The following is a 14,321-nucleotide window of genomic DNA, read 5'->3' on the forward strand; positions in this document are numbered from 1 at the left end:
CAGAGAAGATGTGATGATAGATGCAGGGGTGGCAGTGATGCTATCGCTGGAAGGGGCCAGGAACCACGGAATGTGGGCAGTCGCTAGAAGCAGAAAAGGACAAGGAATAGATTCTCCCCTAAAGTATCTAGAAGCAACACAGCCTGCCGACACCTGTTATCTTGACTTTAGCCCTGTAGACCCATTTTCAGATTCTAACCACCAGAACTATAAGGTAATAAATTTTTTTTTAAGCCACATAGTTTGTGGTAATTTATTACAGCAGCAATAGAAAACAAATCACACCAGTTTTAATGAAAAAACTATATTGGAGTGGGGTAGGCTGAAGCCTGTGTGGACAGGCCGACTGACGTGCACGTGGTGAATCAGGGAGAATGTCCTGCTGTGTCAAGAAATACATGCCCTCTCCCAGTGTTATACAGCGGTAGACCAGGAGATATCTGGGATGAAACATTAGGCTGTGCTGGTTACCTGTTCGGCCTTCAGTTTGGGTTTCCTTGCTAAAGAGGCCTCCACTGACAGTTAGGATCTGTATCTTGTATTTCTTGCCTGGCGTCAGATCTTCAAATTTGTGCTGCTTAGTGGTGGCTGGTTCTGATGTATTGCTCAGAAGGATCCCATTTTCATTTAGAAGCAGGATATCATATCTTTCTGCCACACCAACAGCTTTTTGCCAACTCACTATTAAGGAATGACTGCTGTATGCATTGTCTGCAATTATTCCCTGGACAGATGCTGGAACTGCAAAGAAACAGGAGAAGCAAGAAAATTCATCACTTAGGATAAAGTAACCAATGAGAAAAACTAAATCAACTGCTGGTAGAAGACGATGCCTCTGCTTTATTTATACTGCATTGACATTTTTGTGTACATAGTAAAGAGGAGAAAGTATTTCTTGGCCTGAATTATCTGTATGACTACTTTGATTCTCCATTTTTTTCCTCTGACTTTAGACAGAATCTTAAAGTCAAACAGGTAAAAAAGTAAGAGTGACACTGATAAATATGAAGAAAGATGCCTATTTATGTATTTAGAAAATGGAAGCATGCTGAACAAATTTACATTTGATGAATGCAGTATGAATGACTGAACTATGTCTCTCATTTATACTTTTATTCCCAACATTAACTCAAGTCAGAACTTCAAGCCTTGACTTAAGTAGTAGTATACAATAGTATTTGTACTAGAGCTCCTGATATGAAAGGCAAAATATATCATTGGTTAGTAATGTTTTCTGTCCTAGGTTCACTTCTTTTCTCATTCTACATAATCTCCTTAGAATTCATCCAATCCCATGGTTTGAATTGTCACTTGGAAGGTGACGACTCCCAAATTTAAACTTTCAGTTCAGATCTCTCTCTTGTTTTTGCAAATTACATCTCTCCCTGGATGTGCCACAGACAACCAACACTCAAGATGCCCAGATTGGTCTCCTCATCTCCCTCCCCCAACTTCTTTATTGTCCTTGGTTCCTGTCACTTGGTCCAAGTCAGAAACTTAGGCTGTCATCTTCACCCTTCTACATATAATCAAACACAAGTCTTATAATTTCTGTGTTCTAAATCTCATATCTCCTGAATCTATCCACTCTCTCCTCTCTACTTAGGACAATATCATCTCTTGTGCATATTACTGCAATAGCCTCTTGATTAAGTCCCCTTGCTTCCTTGCCTCCTAGTGTTCCAAGCTCCACACTATGTCAGGCATATTATCATAGCACTTTCATAATGTGAAAACACCTTAATAGGCATACACAGCCTTTCGTGATGTGGCCTATCTACTTCTTGACTGCATGGCTCACATTCTTTATTCTAGCATGAGAAATAGCACATAGGTCCTCACATATGCCATGCTTTCTCTCACCTCCAGCCCTTTGCTTTTTCTGCTGAAACCAAGTCTGCTTACACTTCACCAGGACTTCTTAGTCTCTGTTTAAATATTACTTCCTCCTGGAAGCCTTCCCTGACTCTTGTTTGCTCTGATAACACCCTATAATTACTTTTATTTCAGCATTTACCATGTTGTACAGTAATTGCTTTTTTACTTCTCTGTCTCCTTCAGTAGATTATAAAGTTCTTGAGGTCAGGGGCTCTGTCTTGCTATTGAATTGCTCCTTTCTAACATACTGCTTGACATAATGTTGGAGATACATGGGTATAGATATAGATACGAAATAAGAGGCATAGTAGGGCGTGATATAAAAGCCCCAGGCCCCAACTAAATAAATAATTATGTGGATGAGAGACATCTAAGAAGTGTTGTATTACAGTAGAGAGGGCATGAGGTTTAAAGCCAGATGGGCCTAGATATGAATTACAGCTCTAGGTATTATTACATGTATCCTTGGTAAAGTTTCATAAACTTTCTGAGCCTTACTTTCCTCATCCGTAAGATGGAGATAATGATCTCTACCTTGTAGTGTGACTAGAGATCATTTTAAATGCCTAGCATATCACAGGTGCTTGTAGCTTATTTTTGTTTTAAAAATAATATATTAATAGTGATATTAATATAAACAAACATACATTATCCATTCATTTGATACTTGTTCTTTAGCTATCACAGGTAAAGCAGATGGCACAGGTATATTTTTTTCTTCAAAAAAGAATTTTGAGAAAAGGGTGAAATTTTGAAAAATGCGTAGTTATGGAAGTCTGCTTGTTAAAATTAAAATTTTTATATTCTTTAGCAAGTATAAAAATTTATTGAAATCATTTGGTTTCTAATTACCTTTAATTTGTTCTGGAAATCTCTATTAAGAAAGGAAAACAAAAAAATCTCTTGAAACCACATTGAATTGTACAAACTTACGTAGTCTTAAACTTGGATTTTCTGATTTGCAAACAGCTAAGCCTATCTGAGGTCCCATTATGGGGAACCATAAAGCATTCTACAATTTGGCCCTTCTCCAGGGGGATGCTCACCTGTCCGCCCAAGCGCATCTATCTGGTTCCTGAGGGACCCGCTGACCGAGGCAATCACGATCTGGTACTGCTCCCCGGCCTCCAGTCTGTGGAACGTGTGCTCAGAGACATGCTTGGGGATAGTCTGAGACTCAACCTTTTGATTCTGCCTGAATGCTGACACTGTGTAGGAATCGACATCTCCCCCTCCAGGAGTCCAATTCACCGTCAGGCTATCTGTCGCCCCGTTGGGAGAAATGTGAATATTTTTGACAGCACTAGGAACTAAAAAAGAAAATAAATTTAAAAGCCATCACTTAGAGAATGAACTGTGGAAATTTTCAACCAAAATTTTTATGCTTCTTATGTTTCAGCATCTACTGAAAAAAGGCACATTCAAAAAAAGTATCAATTTGCCATTTTTCTCTGACTTTTCTGCCTGAACTGAAGTTGATGGGGGAAAGTTGAGAGGGAGACCAAGGCCAGTGAGTGAAAATGAAGAATGCCAGTAACATAGTGAGGGGCTGGTCAGATTGTCTTGATCCAAGTCTTGGTTTTCTCATTTACTAGCAGTAGGACTAGAGGCAAATTTCTTAACCTCTGTAAGTTTCATTTTCCTCAGCAGCAAAATGGGAATGATGGTAATTGTAACCAGCTCCCAGAGTTGTAAGGATTGAACAAAATGTAGATGTGAAATGCTTTGCTGTGGGTCTGGTTTATGGTAACTGGCAATAAATGTTAACTATTATAGCAACGTTCCTAATAGAGTTTCAAAGAGGTGGTACCCAAGCAACAGAGTTATTTCTATTTAGCGTGTATGTCGCACAAGCACCAGCCAGTCACATCGGTTCAATGCTATTTCTTTGAAAGCTTCCCCCCTCCTTTCCCCTGCATCATACTTTATTTTTGTTAATCCAGCTTGGACAGCATCATTGTCACTATCAAGAAATTTTTTCTCTTCTTGCCATCTGTCTTCTTTACCCCTCTAAATTCTCAATCGGTAGGCAAGGGCTACCCAACATGTTAAATACACCACTATGTCTACTTAGGGTTCAAGAACAATATTTCAAATTACCCGTTAAGCCCTCGATGAAGGCTGACTGCTGTACATCTCCACTGATCGTCAACACAAGAATTTTGTACTGGCGTCCGGGTGTCAGGGACGTGAATCGAAACTCGGTTGCAGTATTTACAAGGTGAAAAGGAGGAAATACTTTCATGTCATTGAAGAGCAGTTGGATCTCATACTGGTCAACATCCCCATTAGCTCGTGACCAAGTCACCTGCAGGTCCTCGGTGCTCCTATTCCGCAATGTTAGATCCTTAACAGGCTCTGGGACTAGAGAAAAATGAGAAGACTCCTCAGAAAAAGGACTGATCAGAGTTTACCTACACACGATTTATGAATCACATTCAAGGAACTGGCAGACATCTCCCTTCCCCAAATAAACCATTTGGACTATTTCACGCATAATTAAACAAGAAAAATAGGAAGCAACTATTAAAATTGTGATTTTTTTCTGACATAAATCTCATATGCTAAATGTTGGTAGAATGAAATTATAAAATGAGTTATGATCTCAATCATAAGATAAACCAAGATGTCTAGAATTTTAATGCCATAATGCAGGAGAACAGGGAAGAAAAATGGGACATTTGGCCTTTTTGCTCTCCCACTATGCTCGCTTTTATGTATCAATAAATATTCTGTAATTATAGGCCATGGCTTGGCTGAATGATGTTAGCTCCAAGTGAGACTTACTGAGAATGCAATTTACTCATCAGTAAGTAGAGAAAATTCAGGGTTCAGATAAGTTATTTATGTAGTGACCTTCAAGTCCAACCCACTGTCAGATTTTTCAATCATTCCACTTACTTGTTCTCCCATTCCCTTGCTCACTGGCTTCATACTGTCCACTTTTTGTACTAACAGTGACACTGTATAACCGTCCAGGGACGAGCTGAACAAATACACACTCGTTTTCTGACTTGAGAATGCTTTTGGTTTGAATGAAGTTGTTTTTGTTTTTAATGGTGACTTCATAGTGATCAAAGTCTCCAGTGGCATGTACCCAGGATACCTTTAAATAGTCACTTCTGGCTGAATTGCTAACACTGACTCCCTGGACCTTGTCAGGCACTGAAAAAGAGAACAGAGAACAGCTGAAGATTTAGTGATTCTGAGTGAGCAATTGATCACAAATGACAGCATGAGACGATAAAGGAAACTGAGTAGATTTTTATTGTGTGCATTTAAAAGAAAAATCTTAGACCTCTAGATCACAAATTTCCAGAGGGGGAAAATTGTTACACTACTTGGAGTGACTTAATGTATCTTTTAATTGAATCTGATGAATTTATTCTAATCCTGTTGTTTGCCGGCACAAAATGTCATGCATAAAATGGAACATTAAACATAACTGATGATTAATATGCATGATGGTGATGATAGTAATAATTCCAGCATACCTTGGTGACTCAAGATGTGATAAAAAGTTTCCAAGAAGAGTATAAACAGTCCAAAAGAAAAATGGAAGAAGAGGAAACACATATGGTTAATTAATACACGAAGAGATGTTCCACATCATTGGTAATCAAGAAAATACAAGTCAAGATCACAGTGAAATACCATTTTACATCCATTTGACTGGCAATATTTCAAAACTTGATAAAATCCTTTCCCAAATAATGAATTGGATCATGAATACAATCGGATAATGAATCTGTATATATGCACAGTGAAATATCATATATATAGTCATAATTAATTTTTTTCTTAAATCAAAACACAAAAATATGGATTTATTGCCCTTAGCATCCAAACATAAAATATGGATAAATCCTACAAATATAATAAGTGAAAAATCTAGTCCCTAAAATATTATATGCTGCATTAAAAATATCTATTTTATAATGTTCATGCAACTAAAATTTTAAAAACTCATAATTTTAGGACTGTCTGTAGATGCAATAAAGTTATGCAAGATGGAAAGCAAAAGAGAAAACAACATAGGAATCAAGATGTTGGCTACCCTGGGATGGATTAGTGTGGTGGGAACCACATGATTTAATGTAGATTACTGTCAAGGTACTAGCTTTTATTTTAGGTAGTGGTTTCTCATGTACATGTTAAATTATTAAAAATTACTAACTAGATGCTTAAAAAATAAGAGTAGAATTGATGTATGGTTTTCTGAACTAAGAATTATGGTCAAGCCAATTTTGTGCATTTGAGTTTCCTCGCCCCAAAATATATAAAAAAACAAGCAATTCTGTGAACCTGTGGTTTCTTCCTCAACCAACCAACCAACCAACCAATAAATATTTAAGTAAATGTTATTAGGAACACTAAAATAAGGAAATTCTGTATTAAAGCATGGTATTAGGAATATTCTAATTTTTCATTTGGGATTTAATTTTAATTGAACAGTAGGCCATAGATTCACTATTTGACTATTATTGGACTTTATAAATATTAATGAAAAGGAGCATTGAGAAGAGGCATGAACTCAGATCCAGGATACTAAACTTCTGTTCCAATACTAGCCTGTCCTCTAGGCTTGTACAACCTTGGTCTGCGTTTAGAATATGTTAAGGGATTTGTGCTCTGACTACATGCCAAGCCTGTGTTCAAGCCTTCTCTCCTATTTCCCCCCAAAATCATGAAATGACCCAGAAAATTCAGTATTTTGGCATCTAAGCCACATTTTCTCATGATGCTTTTCACACCTACACATTGCATTAATATCCTTTGTTGGATTATTTTTACTGATTAGTTTTTGTACTGGAATATAGCTCACCATGGAGCAAGGACAGATGCTTTCTTCAAGATATTTACCTGAAACTAATTACAGTGCTGTTAGAATTTAGTCATCACAGAGTTGAGGAGAAGCGATTTTGAAGTGACATTGTAGGAATGGGCTAAGAAGGGTCAATAATCCAGGCAATTTACTGAGAGCAAAGAAACTATTATAGGAAGAAAAACTAGGCTGAGTACTGTGCTAAGTCAATAAGGGGCTCTCCGGGTGGAACTGTAGGTAATTTGTGAGACCTGCCTTGCTGCATGGTGAGATAACGTTTAACAGAATTAGAAATACTGGTATTTTCACCCAAAATGGAGAGAACAAGAGCATTAGAAAAGGAAAAGGGCATTAAGATAATCAGCTAAAATCAACAAGACGACAACTCAGACATGACTCTCCAGTTAAACTGATTTGCGGGAGCAACGATTGGCCTTGATTAGTCACACACCAAGTCCAAGTTCACGCTGGTAAGAGAGTCAAGAGGGTGCTTGAATAAAGGATCATTTTTCTTGTCTTTAAGAATAATTTTAGCAAAGGCTTTGCAACATTAAAGTCATATGGGTAGGAAATGTTCATGAATTGACATTGATGGGAAGCAAGGGATTAGTAGTTGGTGACAGATCCTTTCATTTCTGGTGATTTTTAAGCTCCAAGTTGATCAAGATGAGACATTGATATAAGACTGTTTTGTAAGCGAAAACCTGCTTTCGGATCTAAGTCCTTATTATGGTTATCAGTATTATCAGACTTTAAATTATTTGAGGATGGGGATAATCTGTTTATATCCCTGAGTCGTGCTCTCAGGTACAGCATGATGTAATGGAATAGTGCTGGAGCTAGGCAGAGCTCTGATACTAGTCAGCCATGCGACCTTGGAGACGCCATACTTTCTCTCTGGGATTTTCTTTATCTCCAAATAAGGAGATGAGATTAGATCATTCTAAGGATCCTGTCAGTGCTAGCATTCTGTAACAATGTAAATCAGTGACTCCTAACTTTTTGGGGGTCATAGAAGCTATGAGAATCTGATAAAACCCATGGGCCCTCTCTCCTCAAAGAAATGCACACACCTTTGCTATTCCTAACAACTTCGAGGACAATTTCAGGGGTTACTACATCCTAAAGTCCACCCATGGAGCACCAGGTGAAAACCCCTGATCTAAGTGATTTCTGATTATTCATTCAACAAATATTTATTGAGGGCCTACTAGGCCCCAGGCCATGTGCTAGGTAATAGGATGATGTCGATTGCCCCAGATCCTCATGGAAAAACTGATATTTTTAAATGCAAAAATAAACCCATAGCTCAGTACGAAAAATCTGACAAAATATTGATGCCAACCTTAAGCAGAAATCTCAGATGTAAACCCCAGAAAACATAAATATATCAAGAAAACGGTAGCTGTCTAAGTTTAATTCCTTTCAGTGCATCAAGGACCTGATGCTCATTTCCTTTGCTATGATTTTTGCTCCCTAATCCCAGAATCATAGAGGTTAACATTTTCACCGTGTGTGGAAAAAGATGAATAGTGGTCTTGACCAACAGATGTTTTAGGAAGGATTTTAGGACAGAGAGGTTCGTAGGCTCTGGAGTCATTCAGAACTGGGTTTAAATCCAGAAACGGAAACTTACTTGACTGTTTAACAAGGTAAACAGTTGGGCAAATTATTTAATCCCCTTGAACTTTGGTTTCCTGGTCTGTAAAATGGGAAGGATAATGACTACCTCAATCAGGTTATAAGGGTTAGTTAGTTAATATAAGAGAGTTCTTCAAAAAGTTTGTGGAAAAATAGAATTACAGGATAATACAATCTTCCCATGAGCTTTTGAAGACCCCTCGTATGTAAAGCCAGGCCCTAGCAACAGAACGTACTCCCGAAGCAGAAATACGTGTTACACTCTTTGAACATAATATGTGTTCTAGGCCCCAAAGCTGCGCTGGTCTTACTCTAATGGTAACATCTGCTCACATAAGGAGTTTCTTGGGTCAAAATATGAAGACTCCATGACCATTCTGTGATGTCAACTGCCTTTTATCCTATCATTACAGGATAGTTGGGGCCGTGTGATGTCCTGAGCCACATAGCCCGCTGGTTCTCACGGACTTCTGTCCCTTCATGCGTCCTTACCTGTCCGCTCTTGGCCGAAGGAATGATTTTCGTACTTGCCACTCCTTGTGGTTATGATCACGTTGTAGAGCCGGCCTGGGGTGAGGGAGCTGAAGGAACATTCGCTGAGGGACTTGGCAATGGTGAGGGACTGAACCACGCTGCTGTCGTGAGAGAGTGTCACTACATAGTTGTCCACGTCTCCAGGAGCCGGCAGCCAGGAAACGCTCAGGTAATCATTACGACCAGAATTGTTCACTGTGACTCCACTCACGCTGGAAGGAACTGTGATTTTAAAAGGGGGGACATTTAAAAAGAAAGTTGGAGTCATTTGTTGTGGTGAGCAAAGACTGTAGACTCAGGAGAGCTCATCTGGGTATGTAAGAGGTCACGGAAGTGCGAGGACTTTAGCTCATGGAAGCCAAGTGTTCTTAAATCAGAAGGCTAACCAAAATAAAAATGCCAGGAGGCCTTTTGGATGCTCATAAATACAAGGATGCCACTACTCCACTTTTATGGGGTTGTTGTTCGTAAAGTATTTTAAATGGAGGCATTTTTATGTGAATGTGTCTCGAGGTTCCCTGTAAGAAAGGGAAAAAAAAAAAAAAACATCATAACAATCCAAAGGGATCAACTAGAACCAAACTCACCAACAAAGTGAAGATGTTTGAAGGGAAAGGTGAATGCAATAGCTTTTATAAACACCTTAGACTTTGCAATGGCTTTGATCTTCAGGTAATGAAGTTATTTATTTCTGGGGAGTTAAGCTAACTCAAGGAGAGACTGTGTTTTCCCTTTGCAAAGCATTTCCTGCCCTCTAGTGGCAAGAAACAAGCTTAAAATCTTATCTTGAAATTGGACCAATTGTGGGCAGAGCTATTATGGCTATGGCCTTTCTGACACTAACCATGTTCATTTGCTTATATCAATTGGGGATTAGCACTACAAATATTTATGACAATTTAGTACTTGCAAGGTATACAACAATGAAAAAGGCATAGAAGCCTTCAAGGAGGTCCCCGAAGTGTAGATGGCTAGAAGTACAGTCGGCCAATCAGTAACTGTGCTATTGAGTAAAAGTTGTACATGTATCAGAAATAAGTGCTTAGTAAGCAGTACTCCCACTAGAGAATATCGGGATAAAATCAGACTGTGTATCTGAACTGTACTACTGTCTTCCTCATTAGTTGATAAACTTCAGCTAAATATTTTCATATAATTGTTGATATCAGTCCATCACATATAATGGACAGGATTTTGCTAGATGACCTCTGAGAATCCTTCTAATCTAATATTCTTTAAGTTTCTGAGTTGAGCCCCAAAGGCTGTCCTAAACTTAAAAGCACTTAACAATCACCAAAAATTATAAACAGCACCCTACTGAACAATCTGCTAATGTTGTTCCTTGGACGTCCCCAACAGACAAAGTTAAACTTTAAGCCATAAGATTTATGTATTGGTTTATTCCTTCCTCTCTTTCTTTTCCTCCTTCCTTTCCTTCCTAACTTTCTTCCTTCATTAACCCATCCAACCATCCATACATCTCTTGGTTGCTCTCAAAAGAATTATGCTGTTTTTCACAACTGCTGGAAATATTTACAACTACTAACATTTCATTAGAAAAGATACAATTATTAGAAGTTTTGCCAAAAATATAATTCACATTTTTTTCCCTTTAGAATGAACATTTACCCAGATTAAAATTAGAATTGTTAAGCATATCTGATATCTATCATTTTAAATATTCAGCCATCTTATCTAGGCTGGGAGGGTTTATTTTTTATGTTTCAACTCTGTGGAAATGTAAGTGAAATATAAGGAAACCTTTCAAAATTATTTCAGTATTGACCAATATTTCAGCCATCTGAGGCGGTGGTAATGATTATCAAGGCTTTAGGCTACTGAATTCTTTGCAGTTTACTGTGCACAAAGTTTACTAATCTAAGCACACTCCTTTCAAAATTGTGCTTCTGTAGTAGTATCCCATTTTTCTCCTTTCTCATGATAATGTGAACTCAATATGTTTGAATAAAACGACCCATGCTTATTATTTATTCATATTTTGTGCTCTCCTTAAAACTTATTTTTTGGGGGGAGGGCCTGGCCAGTACAGGGATCCAGTCCTTGATCTTGGTGTTACAAGGCTGTACTCTAACCAACTGGGCTCACTGGCCAGCATCTCTCTTGTAGTGGATTTTATTATGTCCCCCCAAACCCCCAGAAGCTTGAATTGTGTCCTCCAGGTTTTATGTATTAGAAACTTAGCCCCCACTGTGACTGTTAAGAGGGTGCAAAATCTTATTATGGTAATTGAAAGGTGGAGCCGTGAAGAGGTAATTAGATTGTAGGACCACACAGTAGTAAATGGAATAAAAATGGTGGTCAGGGGTGTGGTTCTGAGGGCTTTAAAAGGAAAGAGAGGAGAGTCTGAATCTCTTTCTCTCGCTCTCTCTCCTTCCACCATCTTGCAATGTGAGACCCCTGGGTCACTGTCACCAGCACCAGATGTGTTCCTTGGACTTTGGACTTCCAGCCTCTGAAACTGTAGGCAATAAATTTCATTTTTCTTTATAAATCCCCCAGTTCCAGGTATTTTGTCATAAGCAACAAAAATAGCCTAATACAGTCCTTAAAACTTTGTGATCATTCTTCAAAGAATTTCTTGTCCCTTTTTTGAATGCCTCTATTATATATTATGGGTTAAATACTGATACCTCCATCATAATTAAAATATGGGTAGGAAAATAATTACAAGTCACACTTATCTTAAGTGCTCACTTATTTCAAGTGATATTAGACACTATACTATTTTAGTGTATTGCAATAAGTTGGACAGGCCTTGTGATATTTAAAAACGGGAATTAACCTGTATGGCAAAGTATGACTAATTGTGCACCAATCATTTCCTTTTCCTCTTGACACACAGCTAGACCGTATTTCCCAGCCTCCCCTGTAGTTAGGTGTAGCCATGTAACCGAGTTCCGGCCATTGGAAAGTAGCTTGCAGTGGTGTGTCTACTTCAAAGTCTGGTAATATGACCCCCTCTCACACACTCCATTCTCTGGAGGAATGGACAGAGCTCTGAGGACCTAGAGGAAGGAAGAGCCACAGATGGTAGGAGCCTGGATCCCCAAATTGATGCTTGGAGAAGAACCAACCAATGGAGACATCCAGTCAGGAACACTCACACCGTACAGTTCTGTAAGCAGGAAAAAAGTCGGTCTAACTTGATGGATACAACTGCAACTCACTGGGAAATGGATGCAAGGTCCTTCTTAACTCATCTCCTCAATTTTCTTGTTATTTCTCCTTCCCTACTCTGACACCCAGGGTAAAGATGAATTACTGGGCATGGATTAGAAAGGAGGTTTGGAGAAATAAGTTAATGGCAAAGTTAGGATCAGAGTCTAGGCCTCCTGAAAAGCTAAACTTTTCAGCCCTCCACTCCCAATTATGCTACCCTCGTGGTTGATTCCAAGAACTATTAAAAGAGAAGAAAAAAAGTACCAGGAAGAAAGACGCAGGAAACAGTGTCAGCTGCCGCAGAATGAAGGAGATGCACGTACATCAGTGAATTCTACTAAGACTATGAAACATCTTGTCAGTGACTTAGTTACTCTTCTGGGAGAGTTAATGAAGTTAATGTTCCCTGGGTTCATTAAGTAGGGAAGATTCATGATTTTAAAAACAGATATATCTATGAAGCCTTCGGCTGATGCTCAGAATCTAAGTGATGGAGATGTAGAAGGAGGAGTCTAAAATCCAACTTTTAATAATTATATGAAATTAAGTAGACAAGGTCATTGACCTGATTCTGAGTTTGCTAATAATTATCAAACTTCTGTTGGGTTTATATAATTTTTTTCTTTCTAATAAACTGGAACATAAATTTTATATATAATATATATTTTTATGTTTATGTTCTTTTGTTGCATTATATAGAAAATTATATTTCCTTCTTTCGTGCCATGCCTCTCTGACGCACATGACCATATGACATTTATTTCTTACTTAGCTCTCTGCCCTATTTGACAGGGAGGTCTTGAGGTCAGGAAACATTCCTTAGGTGGCATATAGTATTATACACTTTCTTAATGTTGCTTATGAAAACATATGTGACTTGAGAATTGTATCAACTCAACTTTTGATTATATAAATTGGAGATTATTTCCTTTCTATGTCTTGAAACCATGAATATGAAACAGAGTGGAAGATAGTTTCCTTGAGAGTGTTTTTTATTTTATTTTATCCTATTACTTGTTTACTTTACTCAGGACATAAGCATTTCAAAGGAAATCAACTGAATGAGAGGATAAGCTTAGGCATCAAGTAACTACCAAACCATCACAAAGGTTTTTCTAGTTCTGATGTATTTACTGAAGATTTTAGAAAGCACAAAATTTATTCTCTCCTTCCTTCACCCATCACCCAATTTCCAATCCATGTACCTTCTGGGTGGTATTAAAACTTGGCTTTTAGGAAGGTCAGAAATGGGTCTGTTTTTAGAATGTTTTAAAAATTCTAGAATATTCTGTTTGGTGGTTCCATGTCATCAGACCTTTGTAAGTCACAGACACACACGTCTCCACTTCTTACCTGTTCTTCCCTCCACCACAACTTGTCGGGAAGAGATCCCTCCACTCACTGTTGTTACCACCACGGAGTAGAGGCTGCCCGGTTTGAGGGAGTGGAAGCTGTATTTGCTGGTCTCACTGGAGACACTTTCATTTTTGATGACCACATTTTCATGGATCAGTAAGACTTGGTAGAATTCTACATCACCCAGTGCCTGGGTCCAGTTGGTAAACAGACTGTTGGTCATCCCTTGGTTGGCCACATGCAAGCCGGTCACTTGGGCAGGCACTAAAACACAGTAGACAGAAGACAAAACAAACGATACTTAGTCACCCTAAGGAAGTATAAAAAAAAAATGAGTCAAAAAATGGAAACAGACTTGAAAGTGCTAAAAATAATTTTTTCTGTTGCTATAGACTCTCAGCTCTATTTCCTGTTGGCATATGGAGAACTACTCCCCTACAGAGGCTCTAGTACTTTGTGAAAGCTGCCTACATGGGAAATCAGAATTATTTAAGATCCAAGGATGAGATGATGCATGCTTAAGTAGTTTTGATTTTAAATTTTAAATAATAGGGCCGGCCTGTGGCTCACTCGGGAGAGTGCGGTGCTGATAACGCCAAGGCCACGGGTTCGGATCCCATGTAGGGATGGCCGGTTTGCTCACTGGGGTGAGCGTGGTGCTGACAACACCAAGTCAAGGGTTAAGATCCCCTTACCGGTCATCTTTAAAAAAAATTTTTTTTTTAAATAATAAAAGTTGCTGTTTTTGAAGACTGCTTACTTAATATGAGAACTCAAAGCCATGTGATCTACCTGAGCCAATGGTTGTTATGAGATGGTATTGGGAAACCCCTTTAACCTGGTGATTAGGTTATGGTCTAGTGAACTGATTCATTCTTTACCAGCACATCCTCAAAAGGGCTGTTAT

General features: G+C 38.5%; 1 protein-coding gene across 1 annotated transcript in view; it reads right to left on the minus strand.

Annotated features, from left to right (window-relative positions):
• LOC103592154 (receptor-type tyrosine-protein phosphatase beta) overlaps window positions 1-14,321 on the minus strand; it is a 106,376-nt gene that overhangs the window by 61,970 nt on the left and 30,085 nt on the right. Inside the window, exons 8-13 of the mRNA XM_008574760.1 lie at window positions 13,412-13,678; window positions 8,837-9,100; window positions 4,780-5,043; window positions 3,979-4,242; window positions 2,925-3,188; window positions 472-741 (exon numbers count right to left, since the gene is read on the minus strand). Coding sequence (XP_008572982.1) covers window positions 472-741; window positions 2,925-3,188; window positions 3,979-4,242; window positions 4,780-5,043; window positions 8,837-9,100; window positions 13,412-13,678 — 1,593 coding nt within the window. The remainder of the gene's footprint in view (window positions 1-471; window positions 742-2,924; window positions 3,189-3,978; window positions 4,243-4,779; window positions 5,044-8,836; window positions 9,101-13,411; window positions 13,679-14,321) is intronic.

This window comes from Galeopterus variegatus, unplaced genomic scaffold (assembly GCF_000696425.1).
Source record: "Galeopterus variegatus unplaced genomic scaffold, G_variegatus-3.0.2 Scaffold1097, whole genome shotgun sequence".
Taxonomy (NCBI): Eukaryota; Metazoa; Chordata; class Mammalia; order Dermoptera; family Cynocephalidae; genus Galeopterus; species Galeopterus variegatus.